Source organism: Rana temporaria, chromosome 8, assembly GCF_905171775.1.
Source record: "Rana temporaria chromosome 8, aRanTem1.1, whole genome shotgun sequence".
Taxonomy (NCBI): Eukaryota; Metazoa; Chordata; class Amphibia; order Anura; family Ranidae; genus Rana; species Rana temporaria.
In genome coordinates this window covers 35,232,057-35,256,019 of record NC_053496.1, presented here as the reverse complement: position 1 = coordinate 35,256,019, position 23,963 = coordinate 35,232,057, and the positions used below count along the sequence as shown (strand labels likewise).

The 23,963-nt window shown below is 44.1% G+C and overlaps 1 protein-coding gene across 1 annotated transcript in view; it reads left to right on the top strand.

The window, feature by feature from the left end:
• TDRD1 (tudor domain containing 1) overlaps nucleotides 1–23,963 on the top strand; it is a 127,848-nt gene that overhangs the window by 72,646 nt on the left and 31,239 nt on the right. The window contains exons 10-13 of the mRNA XM_040322138.1: nucleotides 2,489–2,660; nucleotides 17,774–17,854; nucleotides 19,541–19,720; nucleotides 20,685–20,792. Of these exons, the coding sequence (XP_040178072.1) occupies nucleotides 2,489–2,660; nucleotides 17,774–17,854; nucleotides 19,541–19,720; nucleotides 20,685–20,792 (541 nt within the window). The remainder of the gene's footprint in view (nucleotides 1–2,488; nucleotides 2,661–17,773; nucleotides 17,855–19,540; nucleotides 19,721–20,684; nucleotides 20,793–23,963) is intronic.

The window sequence follows — 23,963 nt, the reverse complement described above, 5'->3', positions numbered from 1 at the left end:
TTGTCTTGCCGCCTGCCTGCTCCTGTTGTGATTATACACAACAGGAGCTGGTCTGCGGGTACTGTGGACCCGATGTCCACTGGCACCCACCAATCTTTAATCAGAGAGCCAGAACGGCGATCTGCCTATGTAAACAAGGCATATCACCACTTTGTCAGTAGTGAAGGCATTGATCCTGTGTTCCTGCAAAGCAGGGACAGGGATACATGTCTTCTAGTAAAAGCACCTCCCACAGTACACTAAAACACTGGTAAGGCACACAGTTCACCCTTTGACCACCCCCAATGTTTAACCGCTTCCCAGCCAGTGTTATTAATACAGTGACAGTGCACATTTTAAGTGCTGATCCCAGTATTCGTGTCACTGGTTCCCAAAAAGTCAGTGTCCGACTGTCTTCTGCAATATCGCAGTCCCGATATAAGTTGCTGATCGCCCCCATTACTTGTAAAAACAAATGTATTATAAAAATAGTTTGTAGGTGCTACAACTTTTACGCAAACCAATCAATATACGCTCGTTGGGATATATTTTTTTACCAAAAATATGTATCGGAATACATTTTGAGCTAAACTGATGAAGAAATTCGATTTTTTGGATGTGTTTTATAGCAGAAGGTAAAAAAAAAATTATAGATAGATGAAAGGACATATTTGGGTGCAGCGTTGCGCGACTGCTCAATTTTCAGTTAAAGTACTGCAGTGCCATATCGCAATAAATTACCTAGTCCTGAAGGGGGGTAATGCTTCTGGAGGTCAAGTGGTTTAATATATCTAAAAAAAAAAAAAAAAAATACCACCAAAAGGAAGCTTTGTATGTTTCAAAAATTATATAAAATACATTTAGGAATATTGCAAAACCAAATTTTTGTCAATCAAGCAATGACAGGACTGTAAACTGAAAAATGGCCTAATTTAATAAAGTGATGAAAAATTGTGGTTTTGAGGTCGCTAAATAATGGGAGGAGGAAAATGTAGTGTTTTAAGGTCATTGTGCTTTGTCTCATTCTACCAAAAAGAGTCTGCACTGTATATGGAAAACTTGGAGAGGTTTATTTTTTATTTTCTAAATAGGTTCCTTTAACCTCCCTGGCGGTATGATTATTTCAGATTTTAGGTGCTAAAAGCGGTACCATTATTTGCAAGGAAATTTGGCGTTTTACATTGTAGGCCTGTAATTTTTAGGAATAACTCACTTAAATCTGTCCAAACAAGAGTCTAGTAGGCATCCCGGGTATGATATTTTTTTAAAAACAAAATTATAAATTATAATATTATAACAAATAATAATATAATTATAATAAAAATTATTCAATAATGTAATCAACTCTGTCACTGAAATTTACTCAGTTGCAGAATTGTCGCTGTCATTACTTATTTTTTTTATGACGAATTTCCCCACAAATCGCTATAGCACAATTCTGCAAGTGATTATAATTTATTATCGCTGTTTTCTAGCTGCTCTAAAACCATTTTTGACATAAAGGGACACTTTTGGTTGCTATGGACAATCTACAGTTTGCAGGCAGAAAGAACAGTTTTTATTATATAAAAGTACATGTAGGACACTGGGCAGACCACTAGGGACAAGGGGGTGTGTATTTATTTTTTACATACAGTACTGTAATCTATAAGATTATAGTATACTGTACTGTAAGGTGTTTGTTTACCTTTTTGAATTTGGCGCCGTTCTCTGCCCCTGTGCGTCGTAACGTCGCAGGGAACAGAGATCGGCGGCGCACAGAGGCACTGTGTGAATCGAGCGAGGACCCGCTCGCTCACACAGCGCGGTGGCATCGCTGGATCCAGGGACAAGGTAAGTAAACACTGCCTGTGGATTCAGCGAGGCAAGCCCGAGTCTGACTCGGTTACCGGTCGCAGCACGAAAATGTAACCCCCGAGTCAGACTCGGGAATACCGCCAGGGGGGTTAAGCTAGTGCATTGTTGGTTCACTTGCCTTTTCCTTCGATTTCCCTTAATGTTTTTTTTTTTCTTTGTTTTCTTTGTCTGAATTTCTCACTTCCTGTTCCTCAGTAAGCTTGCCCCCATCATCTGAGCCGTTCTGGCAGGGGGTTAGTCAGCGAGCTCACACCTCAATCCCTTGGGACTACCAACAATGCAATAGCTTATAGGAACCTATTTAGAAAATAAAAAACAAACCTTTTCAACCCCTTTAAAATGCCAGCAGAGTATTTGCAGCAATGTCTGCCAGTTTGCATTGGGGAGTGACTCTGGCTTGTTATAAATGGGCCCTTAGATATTAAACTTGCTTATTTATAATCTGTTTTCTCACAGCTAGAAAATCAGAAATTGTTGGTAGTCAATTTAAATATGTAGTAGCTCATTCTTTATATTGTGTATAAAGTTTATTTAAACCCGAGGTTTTCCATGATAGAGTGCTTTGGCCAATGTGTTTTTCTTATGGAGGGCAGGAAGTGGGGGTTATGTTTGTGCTTTACACACAGCGCTCAGTGTCTTTGTTCTGCTGCAGGCCATGAATGTCCGTGTCGCCCATGCCCTTGTGCCACCCTGCGGCTGGTCTCCTGAATGTCTTGTAGATTTGAAGAGATTACTTATGGAACAGAAGTTTTTATTCCGCATTGTCCAGGTGGAAAAGGAGGAACTGCCACGTTATTCGGTTGAAGTTTCTTTACCAAAGTCAGGTGTGAACTTCTGCTTGTCTTTTTTACAGCTCAGAAAACTGTGGATGAATGCATAGAACTTGTACTAGTGTTAAAAGCTTAAAGTGTTTGTAAACCCTTACATATACCCAGTGAAGTGACTGGCCTTGGGATACACAGATATGAAACCAATCCTCCTACATAAGTTTTACCTGTTTATCTGCAGTCATCTCTTATCTGTTCAAAGTCCAGAATTCATAAAACTTGTCTAAAGTGACAGAAAAAAGGGGGCAGAGAGCTAATGTTACACTCTGCAGGGCTCAGTGAAGAGAGCTCTGAGAGCTGATTGGCGGGAAGGGACACCCCCCCCTCCACACAGCACACACGATCAAGGCTAAAGGCTGTCAATCTGCTGGAGGTCCCTCCTCATCACCATTTTTCTCTTGGTGTTGGGAAAACTTGTCAGAAGTGATTCATGCCCTCTGATTCCTCCTTTATTGAATTGTATTCTAACTGTCCTGTCTGTCCTCATTTTGTAAAGCGCTGTGCAAACTGTTGCGCTGTATAATAATTCATGCAGTAGTAGAGAAACAAGGCCGTAGACAGAAATTACACTTGGTGCTCTCTACTGGGACAAGGTACACACTATAGAAGGATATGCTTTGTTCATGTCTGAGGTTTACAACCACTAGCACAACTAAAGGCAAAACTTATTTTTCTCTTTTGTTCATGGATGGACACAGCAGCCTTTGACTAGGGTTATATCTGCTTCCTTCCAGGAGAGTTAGGCAGAATTACAGCACTTAAAGTGTTAACCTTTCTTTAGTGCAGCTCCTCCCAGGGGGTGTGGTTACATAGTTACATAGTTAGTCAGGTTGAAAAAAGACACAAGTCCATCCAGTTCAACCACAAAAAATAAAAAAACAAAATAAAAAACACAGTAAAATCCTATACACCCAACTCCATACCCACAGTTGACCCAGAGGAAGGCAAAAAACCCCAGCAGAGCATGATCCAATTTGCTACAGCAGGGGAAAAAATTCCTTCCTGATCCCCCGAGAGGCAATCGGATTTACCCCGGATCAACTTTACCTACAAATCTTAGTACTCAGTTATATTCTGTACATTTAGGAAAGAATCCAGGCCCTTCTTAAAGCAATCTACTGAGCTGGCCAGAACCACCTCTGGAGGGAGTCTGTTCCACATTTTCACAGCTCTTACTGTGAAAAAACCTTTCCGTATTTGGAGGTGAAATCTCTTTTCCTCTAGACGTAAAGAGTGCCCCCTTGTCCTCAGTGTTGACCGTAAAGTGAATAACTCAACACCAAGTTCACTGTATGGACCTCTTATATATTTGTACATGTTGATCATATCCCCCCTTATTCTCCTCTTCTCAAGAGTGAATAAATTTAGTTCTTCTAATCTTTCCTCATAACCCCCACCCTGCTCTAGCAGCCTCAGTTTTTCTCTGCCTAACATCAGGAGAGGACAGGCACTCTAGAGTGCTGTACTCTGGAGATTTTTTTCTTGCGATGTTTTTGTTCCTGCATTTTTTGAATCCTGAGATTCTATCAACTGCCGACTGGGTGACAGGCTGGGTCTTGACTCTTGTAGTCCCCCCATGTTCGGCCATCGAGCGTGTGCCGGCCCTCAGCTCAGCTTTGGGTTGTCCACGACAGGCCCCGTTGCTCCAGGGGCGGCCGGGGGAACATCTTGTTCTAGGGCACACATATGACCGGTCTTTATGGCTTTGTCACAGTGTGTCTGGCCGACAGCCATGCCGTTTAGCAGGCATTGGTTCTGTCTGGGATACCTCCAGCCGGTGGTCGCAGGACGGGTAAGTAGTGGCCCCTTGCTCAGGTAAGGTGGTATGGCTGGAATTTTCCCCTGGGAGGTCGACTGAGGGCTTGCCCTGCTTTCCTCTCTCCCTTATTTCCTCTCCCTCCTTTCCCATTTGGGTAGTGGCTGTGAGGGGGGGGGGGGGGGGCTTTCTGGGGTCTCTTATTACACCTGGGCCTGTGTGCGTAGCGGGGGCTGTGTGTGTTCACTGCAGGGGGCTGTGTGTTCACTACAGGGTCTTTTGTGTTCTGTGGTGTGTTATGTGCTGCGCTGTAATGCTGTGTCACTTTGGGCTTTTTAAATGCGCAACGGCCGCCATTTTGCCATAGTCGCGCTTTATATGGCTCGGCGGCCATTTTCTTGTGGTCCTATGCTGTTTTTTTTTTTCACATATGGCGGCCATCTTGGATTTTGTTTTGCCTTGTGTGGCAGTTTTAGCGCTGCAAAAAGACCGCAAATCTGCCTGAGGGGACAGACGCAGCGCAGCCGGCTTCTCAGCACACATCAGGCTTGTCTCAGTTCGCGCTGCACCGGGTGGGGTGGTGAGTTCCCAGGGGGCCCCATACTCTGTTGTAGCAGCCAGGAGGTGACCAGTGTTTTTTTTTTTTTCCTGCTTTGCAGTGAGGGTGACACAGCGGTGGGACATTATGGACCCTGAACCAGGGGCTTCTTCCCCAGCAATGCCTGAGTTAACCCTTGATGCTCCTCCCCCTGCCACATCTGTTGAGGCAATGTCGGCTGTCCTGGAAGCTTTTCTCGCCAGGTTTGAAGCAACCAGTGCCCAGAAGGGGGGTAAAAAGCGCCCCCTCCCTGAGCCTGCTTCTGAGGATGTCTCTGACGCAGAATCGGACCCTGCTATTGCTGCTTCTGGTTCTGTAGTGTCAGAGGATGCAGGCTTAACCTGCATCCTCTGGGGAGGAGTGGGGAGGAGTGGCCTAACAATGGTGGAGTGAGGAGACACACGCTGAGCTGAGCTATACCTCACCTCTCCTCACTAAATACTAAATAGATTGAATGTTATACAAACCTGGAAGTTTTTACTTGATCTAATGCAGAGCTGTAATGAGAACTTGAACCTGAAGCAGTGAAATTCGTAGGCTTTTCTTAGCCCTGGAAGCCCGGAAAACTATTGGAAATCTCTGGCAGCCTGAAAGCCCTGAAAAGTCCTGAGAAGCCCTGAGATAATTTCACCTGGTTATCATTTTTTTTTCTGACTCGTTTTGGTTGGTTCCTCACAACCGGTGAGTAGAGACAGTTCAACAGCTGAGCGTGCGGCGTCCAGCGTGTGATGTGTGTGAGAAGGTGGGAGTGAACCTGAGAACAGAAGACAGGGAGCCGATACACACACACCGCTGCGCTGTGAGGAGAGGGAGAAGTCAGCTGTGTGCTGCGTGTGAGAAGCGGGGGGGGGGGGGAAGCGGACCCCCCCAAGACTATTGATGTGACTGTGGCTGTGAGTTAGCACCACAGGGTTGAACAAGGGACCTCGAGGCTTGGGAGAGAGACGGGAAGAGTGCGGTGAGTACAAAGTGGCTGTACATTCCTAAGCTGCCAGTAAGAGGCCAGGTAAAAAAAAAAAAAAGAAGTTACAAGGAAATGTGAAATGTGAAGAGGAGTAGAGGAGTCTATGAACCTTTGAACTTTTGAACTTATAAATCTAAGTAAAAGAAGACGGGCTTGAAAGGGCTGGAGGTGGGAATTCATTCCTAAGCTGTACATTCCTAAGCTGCCAGTAAGAGGCTGGTATACGGGCTGGTATATGTTTTGGAATATACGGGTGATCACATCAGGACTTTTTTTTTTACTGACTAAATAAAGTTTAAAAAAGAGACTTAAAAACCGGTGGGACTAAGCAGTATTTATCTTGCTGGCAGCAGCGGGATGAATGTAGCAAAGAAAAAAAAGGAAGCAATCCCACAGCAAAAGCAGCAACAAAATTCAACAAAAACAATACTGACCCCTCTGACACAGCCAGAGATCAAAGACTATTTCTTACGTACAAGAGCAGCAACTGCCACAGCAAGAGCCTCAGTGCTAGAGACAAGGGGGACAGAATATCCGGAGATCTCGAGAGCAGCACCCCGGATGAGCCTTACTACACCACAGGCCACGGAAGGGGGGCAAGAGCAGGAGGAGATAAATAGCTGGGAACATAAGAACATGGCAGAAAATAATATAGGTGGAATAGATTTAATGGCGATTTTACAGGCATTACCAACCAGGGATGAGATGGCGATCCTTCAGGCCCTCCCGACAAGGGATGAGATGGAAACATTGGTGACCCGACTTGAGGAGGGACATCGGAAAGAATTGCAATTAATTAGATCTGAGATGCAAGCACTCTCAGATACAATTTCAGAAGAAGGGATACGGGTGGTGAAGTTGGAAGATCGGGTAACTGAGCTAGAGGAGATAAGGAAAAAAGAACCCCCTTATAGACCACAGAGCTCGGCTATACATTTGAAATTCGAAGAGATCGAAGACAGAAGTCGGAGATTAAATCTTCGGTTTAGAGGGATACCGGAAGAAATTGAGGGAGAATCTCTACATAGAGTTGTTCAAACAATATGCCAGCAGCTAGGGGCTGAATTAATAAAGGAACAGAAACAGATTGAATTTGATCGACTACATAGGGCCCTGGGGCCACGGCCCAGCGATCCGGCAAGACCCAGAGATGTGATAGGTCGTTTCCATCATTATGCACATAAAGAAATAATTAGTCGCAAGGCATGGGAGGCAAAGATAATAAAGTTTGAAGAAATGGCAATAAAGATTCTTCCAGACCTTTCATGGGCCACGTTACAACGGCGAGCACAATTACGCCCACTCCTGGAAAAAATTAAATCAGTAGGTGGGACCTATAGCTGGGGATACCCGATCGCATTATTTGTTAAGAAAGGGCCACTTTCATTTTTACTATCTGAACCGTTAGAGCTTCCAGAGATGTTCAAATTTTTGGGAATAGAAAAGTTGGAGGTCCCAGATTGGCTACGGCCAATGGACAGACCACGTCGGAAAGGTGGCCTACAAACAACAAAGGATCGAGAATCACAACGCAGAGGAACAGAAGAAAATCGGAATAAATCATAGGGACTGGGCAGGGGATACTGAAAACTGTGAATCTTTTTTTTTTTTTTTTTTTCTTTTCTCTTTTTTCCTTCTCCAAGACAAAATAGATGAATATACAGGACTATTATGGCTCCCCCCGGTACTAAATTGACTAGATGGTTGGCCTTTTTTTTTTTTTTTTTCTTTTATATGCCTATTTTCTAGGCCATCCCCCTGCCCCCTTTTCTTTTGTTGTTTCCCTTTAATGTGGAAGTCCCCCCTCCACCACCACACTTTAAACATTCCCCAGAAGCAATTTATATAGGGGGATACGAGGAGAAAGGGAAATATGGACTGACTGTATGAACTGTATGCACCTTCATTGTGGTTCTTCTTTTTTTTTTTTTTTTTTCCCTCTTCCCCCCCCCCCATAATTTTATTTATATTTATACTTATAAACTGGTAATGAACCATCACCGGAATGTTTTAGTTATGATTGAAATATATGTTGATAAAATACTAATTGTCAATTGGGATATATAATAGAATATAAATTATACAGCATTATACATTAATAAATAGATCAGGATAGTCCACCCTAAACGTTAGGGATTTTAAAAAAAATTTTTTTTTTTTTTTTTAAATTTTTTTTTTTTTTTTGCACCTGAGGGAAACACCTGATCACTAGTACCATTGTGCACATGTAAGAATACTTTTGGGGATAATTTTTTTTTTTTTTTTTTTGGGGGGAAGGAGGGAAGGGGGGGGAGGGTAGAAAGGGAGATCATATGCACCATTGTGCACACGTAAAAACATCTTGGGAGACTTGTTTTCTTTATTGGGGAAGGAAGGGTATGAGGGAGGGTAGAAAGGGGGATTAAGATTAGACATAAAGATAATGGGAGGGGGTGGGGGGGGGGGGGGGGAGGAAACAAAATAGACACAGATAGGTAAATAACACGTCACATAATTCAGAGTTTAAAATGAGATCTTGCACTTAATGAGAGAACCAATAGGAATAAAGGGTGAAGCGAGCCCCCTTTTTTTTTTTTTTTTTTTTAGTATAGGGGACGACTTATTAAGTTCACATATAGGGGAATAGGTAAATCACATAAGGAGGTTTAGGGTGTTCAGGACTGGAAATATGTAGAAGCTGTATTAAAAGAATGATAAAAGGAATAGAAAGGGAAGGTGAATATGTAATAGGAAGGAGGGAGGGGGAGGTGGAAGAGGAGAAGATTTTTACTAGATTGAACAAATAAGGGGTATATTCATAAATAAAGGAGTTAATATTGACATATGAATATAAGAGGAATATGAATAACAATTATGTTCTAAATGTCTGATTTCCTATTAATGCAAATATAATTTGTTAAAATATATAGGATATGAAGTGAAATTAAATATGTTAATGATGTGTGCATATAAAGGAAATAATTATGAGGAAGGGGTGATGGGGAGAGGGGATGGTGAAGGAATTTAGAGGTGGGGGAGGGATACTAGAATAGAGATTAGAAAGTGAAGGGGAGGGAAGGGGAGGGGGAAGAGGAAAGAGGGGGGAGAAGGAGGAGAGAAGGATGGAGAGAGAAAGAGGGAAAAGGGGGGAGCTACAGGGTAAATACGTTTAAAAGGGTTTAAAGAGGAATTAAATAAAGTGAGGAGAGGTAGTAGGAGCTCAGCCACTCCTGCTTTTGCAGGCTTATTCCTCCTATTTTCGGTAACTACGGGATAACAGAAGTCCCACGTAGAAGCCGTAACATAAAATCCGTACCTCCTAAGACCCCTATAGGGGGAGCCTTTTTTTTTTTTTTTTTTTATATAAATTTGTTTTTATTTTATATAATTTTTTTATTTATTTATTTTAATTTATTTTATTTTATTAATTTATTTATTTTTGTCCTCTCCTTCTCCGCTGTCTGCTAAAAGTGGTGTGTTAGATGGATAAAATAAGGGTTACTTCCCTAAATGTAAGAGGACTTAATATCCCCGAAAAACGTAAAATATTAATAAATGAACTAAAATCGCTCAAAACGGACATAGGATTTATTCAGGAAACACACTTTAAAGATGGGGTATATACATATCTTCAAAATAGGAATTTCCCTAATGTATACCAGGCCTCTAACCAGGAAGCCAAAAGCAAAGGGGTGGCAATTTTAATAGCAAATAGAATACCATGGTCCTTAGCCGAAAAATATGCGGATCCAGGAGGGAGATTCCTGTTTCTTAAAGGGACAATAGGGGGTGAGAAGGTAACATTAGCCACCATCTATGCACCGAATATACATCAAGATAGTTTCTTAGTAAAGGTGATCACTAAATTGATGAATTTTAAAGAGGGTAAATTGATTTGTGGTGGGGATCTGAATATATCTTTAAACCCAAAGGAAGATACCTCAGTAGGGGTGTCGTCGGTACCAAATGGAATTAGGAAACGAATCATACAAAAACTACATGAATTTCAGTTGGTAGATGGATGGCGTATATTGCACGCAGGAGAGAAAGACTATACATATTTTTCAACCCCACATCAAATATATTCAAGAATAGATCTCTTTCTGATACCTCATCAGTGTTTACACTTAATAAAGGACATTTCAATTGGGAATATAACTTGGACAGATCACGCCCCGGTAACAATGGAAATAACATGGGGAGAGGGAACTCAGACGTCAGAGCGGAGGTGGAAATTAAATGAGAGCCTACTACAGAATCCTGATATAATTGAAGATGTAAAAAAAGAAATAACATGGTATTTCCAGACAAATGATAATGAAGAAAGTGATCCGGGTATAGTTTGGGAAGCCCATAAATCAGTGATTCGAGGGGTTTTAATTAAACATGGTTCCCGAGTTAAGAAAGCTAGAGAAAAACAAATAAAAGAATTATTAGAAAAGATACAGAGATTGGAGATACAACATAAAAAAAAGACAGAAATGGGTATAGGAATTGAATTAACACATTTAAGAAGACAGGTAGCGGATCTCCTTAGATATAAGGCTGAAGCGGTTTTACAATATGCAGAGAAGATGACATACGATTCAGGTGATAAATGTGGGAAGTTACTAGCAAAAAAATTGAAAAAATTACAGTCACGGTCATATATCCCATTTATTAAAACCAAAGAAGATAAAAAACTCCACCTTTCAAAAGAAATAGCACAAGAATTTAGGAAATACTACGCCGCGTTATATAACCTTCAAGGGAAGGAGAACCCCTCTGGGGCTGTGGAGAAATATATATCCTCAGCAGGTCTGACTAGATTAACACCTCCAGAGCGAAGGGATTTGGGAAAACCAATTACTCTGGAGGAAGTACAATCAATAATGAAAACAATAAAGCATGGCAAAGCCCCAGGCCCAGACGGGTTCACCATACAATATTATAAAAGCTTTAGTACACTATTAGGGACCCATATGACTAAATTGTTTAATACAGTAGGACAAATAAGAATGTTACCCCCGGAGACGTTACTAGCACATATTACGATTATCCCAAAAGAAGGGAAGGATCCAGGGGCATGCACTAGTTATAGACCAATATCATTAATAAATGTAGACATTAAAATTTTGACAAAGATTTTGGCATCACGTATACAGCCCTATCTATCTAAACTGGTACATTTGGATCAGGTTGGGTTCATACCAAATAGAGAAGCAAGGGATAGTACTATTAAAGTGTTAAACTTAATAAACCAAGTAAAAGAAAAGAAGATATCGAGTGTTTTCTTGAACTCAGATGCAGAGAAGGCATTCGATCGAGTGAATTGGGAATTTATGTTGGGAACAGTAAAACAAATGGGATTAGGAGAGCGAATGGTTCAGTGGATAGCGGGGGTGTATGCGGGACCCAGAGCTTTGGTAAAAGTGAATGGGGTGTACTCTGAGCCTCTAGCAATCACAAATGGTACTAGGCAGGGCTGCCCCCTGTCGCCTTTATTATTTGCATTGACATTAGAACCATTATTAAACAAGATTCGACAGAACAGAGATATAGTGGGTATTCAATTGGGAGGGAGGGAACATAAAGTATCGGCTTACGCAGATGACATGCTCTTCTCCCTAACAAAACCACAGATATCCCTTCCAAATTTAATGAAAGAAGTAGAACTCTACGGGAGGATGTCAAACTTTAAAATAAATTATAATAAATCTGAAGCAATGGGGGTCGCTCTGCCAGGGTCGATTAAGAATGGTTTGGAATTTAGTTTTAAGTTTAAGTGGACGACGAGGGCATTGAATTATTTGGGCACTCAAATGCCACCAGATTTAAAGGATACTTTTGAATTAAATTTTAAACCATTATTGGGTACAATCAGAACAATGTTAGATGGATGGAGTAGAGGGATGCACTCTTGGTTTGGGAGATCTAATATTTTGAAAATGAGTGTAGTGCCAAAGTTTTTATATCTTTTTCAAGCTCTACCAATTCAGATCCCCATGTCGTACTTCAATCAAATTCGGGCATTATTTACAAAATTTATATGGGGGAGTAAAAGGCCCAGGATCGGTAGGAAATTATTGATCCTACCCAAGAAGGTGGGAGGGATATCAGCACCGGATATGTTAAAGTACTATCACGCAGTCCAGTTGGGAAGGATAGCAGATTGGAGTAGACATGGGGATTATAAATTGTGGATCACTATAGAGCAACAAATGTGCCCAGTACCGTTAGATAGGGCAATATGGTGCTATTCTGCGTTACCCCTTACAGTTAAAACTCACCCAACGATAGGACCAACTTTATGGATTGGAAATAAAATATGTCATAATCCGAATTTCTCAACTAATAATTCCCCCCTCTACCCAATAATAGGAAATCCAGAATTCCAGCCTGGTTTGGAATCCCATATACTCAAGAAATTAAAAGAAAAGGGTAGATTTCAAGCCTCCCACTTTCTGGGTGAAAGGGGGTGGATGACAATAGGAGAAATAGCACAAAGGGGAGGGAGCGGTGAGATACCGATATGGCAAGCGCGACAGGTACGACACTTTCTGGAGACTCTGGATGGTGCAGAAAAGTATAAACGGGCACTCACAAAGTTTGAGGAGTACTGTGGAGGAAAGGAACCACTAGCCCATATGGTCTCTAAAATGCAGGCTTAACCCACGCGGACAGTGAGGATGACTCTGCTTCAGGGTCAGTTGCTGACAAGGAATTTGTTGGAGCTCTTATTTCTGCGGTGCGTGATACTTTGAAACTTGAAGATGTGGCGGAGGCACCTGATGTGCCAGTCCCTTTTGGGTTCCGCAAACCGACATGCACCGCAAAAGTGTTTCCTTGTGTTCCTTATTTGGACAATATGTTGTACAAGGAAAGGGGATACACCACAAAAGGTTTTTGCCGTTCCAAAGAACTTTGCAACCCGTTACCCCTTTGAGGAGGACTTTTTAAAAAAATGGGTCTCTTCTCCGTCGGAGGACCCTCCCGTGTCCAGACTAAGCAAGGCCACCACGTTGCCTGTGGAAGGGGCTCCTGCATTTAAGGACCCTGCTGATAGGAGAGTGGAGGCTGTGGCCCGCTCCCTATTCACTGTTGTGGGTTCGGCGGTGAGGCCGGTTCTGACTGAAAGGGCGAAGCTCCTGCTGCAGGAGCTGGAGGAACGGGACGCTTCCGAGACCTGTAAGGACCTGGCTGAACAATTGGTTCAGGGTCTGAAATTTGTCTGAGTCGGCCCTGGATACGCTCCCCTTCCTTACCAGGGCTTCCGCCTATGCGGTGCTATTGTGCCGCCTTGTGTGGCTGAAATGCTGGTCGGCGGACCAGTCCTCTAAGAAGGCTTTAGTGGATTTGCCCTTTAAGGGTGAGTGGCTTTTTGGGGCATCCCTGGATGACATTATTAAAAATGCCACTGGTGGCAAGAGCACACTGCTCCCACAATCTGGGAAGGGCAAGGAACCTCGCCGCAAGCAAGGACCCCCCTTTACTACCCCAAAGCGTGCGCCCAGCGTGGCGGGAATAGGTCCGCAAGGTGCTAAGGCCCCCGCTGCGGGGCAGAAGCACACCTGGTACCGCAAGCCCAACAAGCCTGCGGACAAACCTGCTTCCGCATGAAGGTCTGCCCCCGCTTCGTGAATTTGCGGCTCGGTGGAGGTCTCTTCTGTCCGACCGTTGGGTTTGCAAAGTGGCTGCCTCGGGGTACAAGATAGAGTTTCTCTCTTGTCCCCCAAACAGATTTTTTCCTTCCAACCTCCAGCTTCCTCCGGTTCGCCGGCAGGCCCTGTCAGGGGCTGTCCAGGATTTACGGGACAGGGGGGTGATTGTACCAGTTCCCTCGTTGGAACGGTTTCAGGGGTTTTACTCCAATCTGTTCGTGGTCCCCAAGAAGGATGGGATCCGCCCTATGCTGGACCTCAAGGCCCTCAATTGCTTTGTCAAGGTGTAAAATTTCAGGATGGAGTCGATTCGCTCGGTGATAGCGGCACTCCATCAGGGGGACTTCCTGGCGTCCTTGGATATCATGGACGCATACCTACATGTTCCCATATGCACAAAGCACCAGAAGTTTCTGCGCTTTGCGATTGGGGAGGATCACTTTCAATTTGTGGTCCTCCCGTTCGGCTTGGCCTCGGCACCGCAGGTTTTCACCAAGATGCTCGCCCCGATACTAGCCCTGCTATCCTGGGATATCTGGACGACCTTGTCCTGCGACTCCTGCGAGCTTCCTCAGAATTAGAAGACGACGTGTCTATCACATGTCAGACTCGCCAAGAGTTTGGCTGGCTTCTGAATCTCCAGAAGTCAGTGTTACTTCCGTCCCAGAGACTGGAATACTTGGGATTAGTCCTGGACTCTGCGGAGGCAAGAGTGTTCCTCCCGACGGAGAAACTGAAGTGGTCGTCTCTTCGCTTCTGCATGAGAGTTCTGGGTCTGATGGTGGCCTCCTTCGAGGCGGTTCCGTATGCCCAATTCCACACCAGGGAACTACAGAAGGAGATTCTGTCACGTTGGGACAAGCTCCCGTCTTCTTTGGATTACCAGATTCAGTTGAGTCATCTGGTCAAGTCTTCCCTGGTGTGGTGGCTGACGTCTCCGGTGCTTCGGACCGGGAAGTTTTTTCTGCCGTGCCGCTGGACAGTGGTCACGACGGATGCCAGCGTTTGGGGCACTCAGTCAGCCCAGGGGCGATGGACTCGGGAGGAGTCCCGCCTGCCGATCAATATTCTGGAACTCAGAGAAATCAAGCTGTGCCTTGTTAGGTGGTCCCTGGAGCTGCAGGGCCGACCGGTCAGGATCCAGTCCGACAACGCCACGGCCGTGGTGTACGTCAATCATCAGGGAGGAGCTCAGCTGCAGTGATGGAGGTCGCGCACATCCTTCGGTGGGCCGAAAGGTCCGTTCCGGCTCTGTCGGCCGTGTACAATTCCGGGAGTTCAAAATTGGCAAGCCGACTTCCTAAGTCGCACCACTCTGGATCAAGGGGAGTTGTCTCTCCACCCGGAGGTGTTTCAGGGTCTGTGCCGAAAATGGGGCACTCCAGACGTGGACCTTCTAGCGTCCCGCCTCAACCTGAAGGTGCCGCGGTACGTGGCCAGGTCGAGAGACCCGTGGGCGGACACGTCAGACGCGTTGGTGGCTCCTTGGGGTCACTATCGCCTAATTTACGCCTTCCCTCCTCTGAAGCTTCTTCCTCGCCTGCTGCGCAGAGTGGAAGCCGAAGGGATCCCAACAATCCTGATCGCCCCAGATTGGCCGCGCCGCTCCGGGTACGCAGACCTGGTGCGTCTGGTGGCAGACGTCCCCTGGCGTCTACCCCTGAGAGAAGATCTTCTGTTGCAGGGTCCGATCTTCCCCCCTGCTTTACAGTCGCTGGCTTTAACGGCGTGGCTGTTGAGAGCCAGGTGCTAAAGGACCGGGGCCTGTCGGGCTCGGTGATCTCTACCATGCTACGTGCACGGAAGTCTACTTCACGAAAGATTTACCCTCGTACGTGGAAAGCCTACATCTTTATGTGTGAGGAGATGCAGTGGCACCCTCGTACATACGTGGTGTCCCGGATTCTGCTGTTCTTACAGCGGGGAGTGGATCAGGCTCTCGCCTTGAGCACGGTCAAGAGCCAGATATCTGCTCTGGCTGTTTACTTTCAGCGTCCCTTGGCAGCGCACTCCTTGATGCGCACGTTTGTGCAGGGGTGGCGGCATGTGGCTCCTCCGGTGCGCCATCCACTGCCACTATGGGACTTGAATTTGGTCCTCTTGGTGCTTCAGCGAGCTCCCTTTTGAGGACATTCGGAAGATCCCTTTGTTGACTCTGTCACAAAAGGTGGTTTTTCTGGTAGCTATTACCTCAATCAGACGGATGTCTGAACTGGCGGCCTTGTCCTGTAAGGCCCACTACTTACTTGGTCATCCATCAGGATAAGGTGGTGCTGCGTCCGCAGCCCTCTTTTCTTCCTAAGGTCGTTTCAGCCTTTCACATTAATGAGGACATTGTTCTTCCATCTTTATGTCCTCAGCCGAAGAAACCGAAGGAGGCCATTTTGCATTACCTGGATGTGGTTCGGGCCCTCCGAGTATACTTATCGGCGACGGCTCCGTTCCGGAAGTCGGACTCACTGTTTGTGCCGGTGACTGATCCCAGAAAGGGCCTGGCAGTCTCGTCGGCCACCATTTCCAGGTGGATCAGACAGGTTGTGCTTCAGGCCTATGCCCTGAAGGGGCAGGGCGCCTCTTTTTCGGGTCACGGCGCATTCGACCAGGGCGTTCGGTGCCTCTTGGGCTTTCCGACATCAAGCCTCTGTGTTACAAGTGTGTAAGGCAGCGACCTGGTCGTCGGTCCACACTTTTTTTCAAAGTTTTACAAGGTGGATGTGAGTGCATCTTCTGATGCCTCCTTCGGCCGCAGGGTGTTACAGGCGGCAGTTTAAGGTTGGAGTTCCTCCGTTGAGTAACTCCGGTTTTGTTTGGGGTGAAGCTTGATTTGCTGTGTTGTTTTTCTCACCCCTCTAATTTTTTGACACTGCTTGGGGACGTCCCTACAGTCAAAGTCTTCTGTGTCCGTCCATGAACGGAAGAGAAAATAGGATTTTTGTACTCACCGTAAAATCCATTTCTCTAAGTTCATGGACGGACACAGCACCCACCCCTCCTTTTGTTTGTACTGCTTGTTACGAACTATGGCTGCTAGAGCAGGGTGTGGGTTATACCCGGGGAACCACGCCCCCTGGGAGGAGCTGCACTAAAGAAAGGTTGTTAACACTTTAAGTGCTGTAATTCTGCCTAACTCTCCTGGAAGGAAGCAGATATAACCCTACAGTCAAAGGCTGCTGTGTCCGTCCATGAACTTAGAGAAATGGATTTTACGGTGAGTACAAAAATCCTTTTTTTAATAATACTTTCAATAAATGTTGTCAATCTTTTCTATATATATTTTGATCTCTTTATAAAATTGCCATAAAAGTCGCATTTTTCTGGGGGAGAACTTAATCTTTGTATAGGCTAACTGACGTTGAGTGACCGCAGCAAGTGGCGCCACTGCTGTGTCTCAGCATATCGGGAGGAGAGTCCCAGACAGCCGAGTCACTTGTGGACGTTGCTGGACAGAGATCGGGCTCAGGTAAGTATTAGGTGGGGCTGCGAGCGGCTGCTGCACACAGAAGGCTTTTTATCCTAACGTATAAAATGCATTAAGATAAAATATCTGACTTTACAACCCCTTTAACTGAACATTTTTTGGAGTTCAGCTTTAAAACTATATGATATCCAATAGGAGACCATGACAGTCGAGACACTTAGCCAGACGACTTCCTGGCGATTTTGCTGGCGACTTGAGTACTACTTTAATGCGACTTTAGAAGCGCCTTTCAGGAATGCCTGGGTAATCTTCCTGTAATGTGAGATCCAAATCCCATCAATATACATGAGGATCCATTAAAGTCTCTCTGGGCACAAGTCGGATAGAAGTCGCCTTGAAGTAGTACCGGAAGCTTATTTAAAGTTGGAATGACTTCAGTAGTGCTAATTAGGACAGCTCTCATTGACTAACATGGGATTTCACATGTCATGCGACTTGGGGTCTCTCAAGTCGGGTCTCAAGTCGTGTCAGTGTGAACCGAGCCTTGATGCCAAACTTTCTAAATATACATTTTGGGAGAGCTTTCAGCACTTTTTGAATGATAAAAGGTTTTGTTTTTATTCATGCAGACTTGTAAAATTAGGGGTCCATTTAAGTACCGCCTTTAAAATAATGATTATATTGGCACATTAACTTTTTTGGTTTTTATTTTGCAATTTCTCTGAGCAATTTCTCAGTCTTTGCTTTTGAAACAGGGAAGCTTTTGCATAAACTAATGGAGGAGAAGGGATATTCATTTCCATCGCACAGTATAGAAGTGAACTCTGCAGAAGCAGGTGAGATGATTCTATGACTTCCAGTTATTCCAATAGATGGTGCCTCATTACTGTCTACACAGCAGTGTTCATACAAACAGTGTTTCCGTAACGTGAAAAACTTAAGCCTTTATTGGCCAGCTTCTCCTGCTGCTAGGCAACTTTTATTAACGTTGACATTTATTCATAGATAAAAGTATGATGCACAGATTGGTACACATGCTTTTTGCGTGAAAGATTTTTGTTAATTATACTAATGTAAATTTGTTTAACACAGTAGACTTTCCGTATTTTAAATTTTGACTTTTCCTAAAAGTATTTCTAAATTATTTTCTATTTCTAAACTGTTTCTAAATTTAGACTTTCCCACGACTTCTGCTAAATGTGCACAGTTGGAGAACAGTATAAATACTGACATACTCCACTAGAGGGAGATCATAGTGCACTAAATGCTAAAACACAATGGTTATTTTTACTGTTTGTCTTGCCAGAAAATAAATAACCAGTACATCTCTGTAGCACATTTTCCCATGTTTTATTGCACAGTAAATGCAAAACACGACTGATGCTTTAGAGATTAAAGCGGGGGTTTACCCAAATTTTTTTTTTTAACATTACATTCAGGCGAGTTGACATAATGACATCAGGCTGTTTTTTTTTTTAAATCCTTGCCGTACATACCGTATTATCTATATTTTCACCCCGGCTTCCGGTTATGTAATCTGCAGGACTGGGCGTTCCTAATTGATTGACATTATTCCGACCGGTGCATACAGCGCCTCACGAGTTGCCGAAAGAAGCCGAACGTCGGTGCGCAGGCGCCGTATAGAGCCAACTCGCAGTCCGGCTTCTTTCGGCAACTAGTGACGCGCTGTATGCGCCGGTCGGAATAATGTCAATCAATTAGGAACGCCAAGTCCTGCAGATTACATACCCGGAAGCCGGGGTGAAAATATAGATAATACGGTATGTACGGCAAGGATTTAAAAAAAAAAAAAAAACAGCCTGATGTCATTCTGTCAACTCGCCTGAATGTAATGTTAAAAAAAAAATTTGGGGTGAACCCCCGCTTTAATCTCTAAAGCATGTCAATCAATTAGGAATGCCAGTCCCGCAGATTACATACCCGGAAGCCGCCGTGAAAATGTAGATAAAACGGTATGTACGGCAAGGATTTTAAAAAAAACAGCCTAATGTCATTATGTCAACTCGCCTGAATGTAATGTAAAACATTTTTTTTTTTGGGTGAACCCCCGCTTTAAGTAAGCTCCTAACTTTTGAACTGACAACGCTATGGTGTTAACTGTCGCATTGAAGAATTCACATCTGTTCTGCGTTCAATGCCAATATTACCTCCAGTCTAAGTCTTGGAGAGCAGTCCTCATGCTTGGAAAAAACGTTCTCTTAAAGTTAAGTGTTTTTATCTTTCCCGTATGTGTTTGTCGCTAACATTAGCCGCATAAAGAAAAAATGATTGGTAAATGCCACATAGAACAGGAGTGAAAGTCCATTCACAAATCTCTCCAGGAATTTGTAAAAAAAAAATTGTGTAGGGTCCCCCTCCCAAAATCGATATCTGACTGTCATGTGAGCATAAGGCGTTTTGTAAATAAAAAAGACAATGTGTAGTTTATGTAAAAAAAAAAAAAGTATTGTTCAAAGTGTGATATGTCCATCTCATGAACATTACCACCATGTTCCTTTTAGTTCCCGCACTAGAGAAATGCCCAGTTGAAACCATAGAGAAGAATCCGTCCTGCACCAGTTCGGAGTCTCCAGACATGCAGGGAAAGCCTGGCTCCTTTAGTGTCGGAGATCAGTTTGAGGCTCTCATCACCGTCTTTCATAACCCAGAGATGTTCTTTTGTCAGCAAGTCCAAACTGCAAGTAAGTCTCATCATTTTTACTTTGTGTTTTTAAAGTGGTCGTAAACCCTCCAAACCAACTTGTACCTACAGGTAAGCCTAGATTAAGGCTTACCTGTAGGTGTTTGCAATATCTCCTAAACCTACACTGTTTAGGAGATATTTGCCAACAAGAATGCACTGATGTCTACGGATTTCTGAATGGGATCATGCTGGTCCCGCGCATGGATGTCACCGCCGCTCCGGCCAGTCACAGCGCCGGAGCGGCGATACCTGGAAGGCACTCGGAGGAGAGATGAGTGAGTGAAAAACTTATATAGCGCAAAACAAATGTGAACTGAATCGCCTCTGGGCGCTGTATCCATTCCCTGGGTGAAACCCTTTTGCCCTCAGAAGAGATGGGTTTTAATCTTTCTCCTGAAGGCCAAGTGGTCCAACTCCAATCGGATAGTGGTTGGTAGCGCGTTCCACAGCCGAGGTCCCTGGACTGCAAATCTTCGATCTCCTTTGGACTTGTATCTGGCTTTGGGTATCTGGAGTAGGTTTTGATTGGTGGATCGCAGAATGCGATTGGGGTTATGGGCTTTAATTTTTCGCATAGATATTGGGGGGCGTTTCCGTGAATACACTTATCCGTTAGGCAGAGTGCCTTGAAAGTGATTCTGTCTTTTACTGGCAACCAATGAAGGGATCTCAGTGAAGGTGAGATTGATTCCCATGTTTTTTTGCCGGTCACTAATCGAGCGGCTGTATTTTGAACGACTTGCAGACGATGGCGGCGGAGGGGAACGAGGAGCACTTGGGGGCTTCGATCTCAGGCAAGTCATTCATAATGAGCTAGTATGCTATGCATTTTTTTTTTTTAAGGAAATAAAAAATCGAGTTTACTTCCTCTTTAAGGATTTTTTTAAATTTGGGGTATCTGAATATCTTCTGTTTATATTGTGCATTCAATTATTTTTTTTAAATTGTCCCCTTTCTGCTAGAACAACTTGCTGAGCTTGTAGCTGCAATGAACAACAAATGCAGCACATTGAACACAACACTGATTTCCTTACCAGAACCTGGGAAGGTTTGCTGTGCCCAGTTCACAGGTAAACTAAGGCGCTTTTTTTTTTTTTTTTTTTTTTTTATTATTGGTTATTCATACTTTTTTCAAATGCTGTGATTAACTCCTTGATGCCATCTGCACACAGATTTGCACCCTCACAGAAGTGGGTCTTAATCCGTGAGGCCACATGTATGCGTATCTGATCGCACCACTCTCTTCCCAGCACGGAGATCGGGCTCTCCCCAACAATCACGACCCGGGACTGCCGGTCACCTGATGACTGCGATAGCCTCTGATTGGCTGTCAGTGTAGCCCACCCCTGTGTTTTTTTCTCTCGTCTGAATGGAGAGAAAGATACATGTACAGGATACATTATGTACAGTAATTGTAGCTTTCTCTCCTTGCAGTGTGTCAATTTTTTTTTTAAATATCAAGGTTTGATCTAGGTTAGTGTTGGGGTCAGGATCAAAGGTCCAGTGTCGGTGTGTTTTTGGAAAGATAAGCAAAATGCGTACTATTCTTTCTGGGCTCTACTATGGGTACAAGCAACAAATGTTCTCATAATGGGGTATATCTGCGATCGTCGTGAGCAGAAGTCATTTTGGTTTGTTCTTTGGTGGAAAGTTATGGTAATAACAAGAAATATACAGCTAAATTTTATATATATATATATATATATATATATATATATATATATATATATATATATATTTATATAAATTTTTTTTTTTTTACTATTTTGAACCAGTTTTTTTTTTATTAATGAAAGAAAGATCAGGGGATATCCATTACCATTTACCACCAAATAAAAGGCCCCTTTGTCCTGAAAAAAACGAGATATCTTTCACCTGCATATACTTAAAGCGGTGGTTCACCCACAATAACAACATTATAGCATTAAATTAAGCATAGTAGCGCGAGCTACAGTATGCCTTTATTTTTTTTGCCTCGTACTCACTGTGCAATCCTATAGTGAAGATTCCGACTCCCCGCGGGGAATGGGCGTTCCTATCCAGAGGGAAGATGATTGACGGCCGGCTATGGCACGTCACGCTCCCCGAAGATAGCCAGAGTAGGTCTCGGCAATTCACGGCACTATACGGCGCCTGCGCACAGACTATGCGCAGGCGCCGTGAAGAGCCAAGTCCTATTTCCGGAGAAGCGCGACGCGCCAGAGCCGGCCGTCAATCATCTTCCCTCTGGATAGGAACGCCCATTCCCCGCGGGGAGTCGGAATCTTCACTGTAGGATTGCACAGTGAGTACGGGGCAAAAAAAATAAATAAAGGCATACTGTAGCTCGCGCTACTATGCTTAATTTAATGATAGAAAAAAAAAAAATTATAGGATGAACCCCCTCTTTAAGTAGTTGCAGTATGTACAGTTTGAGAAAACCGTTTCGCATTTGTTTTACCCCCAGTCACCAAGGAATATTTAGACTTCAGGCACTGTAGTTGTGCAGACAACGGACATCAGCGGATGATCATCCGTTTGCCCATAGGAGTGCATTGCTGTCCGTATTTCATCTGTCAATGGATAGAAGAAAAACAGACAGATGGAACACTTGTGTGAAAGAACCTTTTATGAAAGACTTGCATCTTCTCCCTTCTATTTAGTAACATTTTCTTTGTCTGTTTTGAGAATAAACTTCACTGAGGAAGATGCAAATAAATTAAATTTGTTTGAATTTGCTCACATTGGTCCAGCACTATCACAGACCTATCAGATCTTTGTTTTAAAGCCTGGTATCACTGTTTGTTGGGTTGAACGAAGGAAAAAAAAAACTGTCCTCTCTGGTCGGAGCCCCTGTTGTCACTATGCAAAGTTAGTACAGTGACTTCCCGACCGACATTCAGCCCATGTGTACCAGTAAGGGTTGCACCGATGCCTATACTAGTAACGGTGCCGATATCAAGCAGTACTTGTACTCGGGCAAATGCTTGATCCGATACCTGGGCAGTCAGGGGTGATCGGTGCGGTGGAAGGGGAAGTTACAAGCACCGATCTCCCTGTATAGATTTCAATAAAGCAGCTGACAGATGCTTCTCCTCCTCCCTCATGTGGCTTTCAGCTGCTTTATTGAAATATATACAGGGGGATCAGTGCTTGTAACTCCCCGGACCAATCATCCCTGACTGTCCCCATATCTTCCTCCATTCACCCTATGTGTCCTCCTTCAAGGAGGAGGGGGGCTCCGTGTGCCTCGCTCCTGTCCCCTTTGTCCTCGATCTGTCAGAATGGATTGCAAAGGAAGGAGCCAGTAATTCGGTCATTTCTGAATGAACTGTCCATTCATAACTCGGCATTGTAAACTGTGTTTACGATGCTTCCGTTAATGAATAGAGAGGAGCCGCTGTCTCTCCTGTCCATTCATCTCCAGTGCAGCTGAGGCTGCAGAGAAAGGTACTGTGGAATCTCTGTCCTCTGTCCCTTTCCCTGTCTTAAAAGGGAGATGTTGGCGGGGGGGCCTAATATCTCACCACCCCCCCCAACAGGGCTGATAATTGTGTTTTTTCTATATTTAAAAGGTTAAATTGTGTAAGAAACAAACAAAAAAAAAGCACACTGACACTGTCCAAAAAAAATATAGCATTGTAAAAAGAAAATTGTAAAAATAAATAAACTTCTGACACAGTCGGTGCAATCGTAGAGGTAGAGTCAAAGATAACATAAAGTTGCCATCCTTCAAGTACCATGCTGTATACCATCCTCTGAGTGTGCAAAACACAACAGAGCCCCCATAGTGAGGCGATTTCTGGAGCATGGAGACAGTGTGGGAGTTTAGATAGCACCAGATAGCCTGAAACTGTAGAGTCTAACAAAGGATGTGCAAATCTAAGAAGACAAATGGTGCTACTGTCAATTGACTTTTTACGCTACTCCTTGTTCACTTGCTGTGCTGTTCAGCGACGAAGAGGGTTATACCAGGTTAGATTCAGGTACTTGAGCAAAATATATTTAACTACATGCTGCCTGCCTGCAGTAATATTGCTGCGGCTGGCACAGGCAGGACAATGTACCTGTACGGCGCTGGCTTGCTTTCAAGTTTGGGGCGCACATGTGCACGCCCCCTGCTGACCATTGCTGTGATTGGACACAGCATGAGTTTGGCTGCTGATCTGAGCCAATGATTTGGGCTGAAGTTGGCTGATCGGCTGTTGCCAATCTCAAACAGAGCTAAGCGTTTACAGAAACACAGAACTCTTTGTACAGGT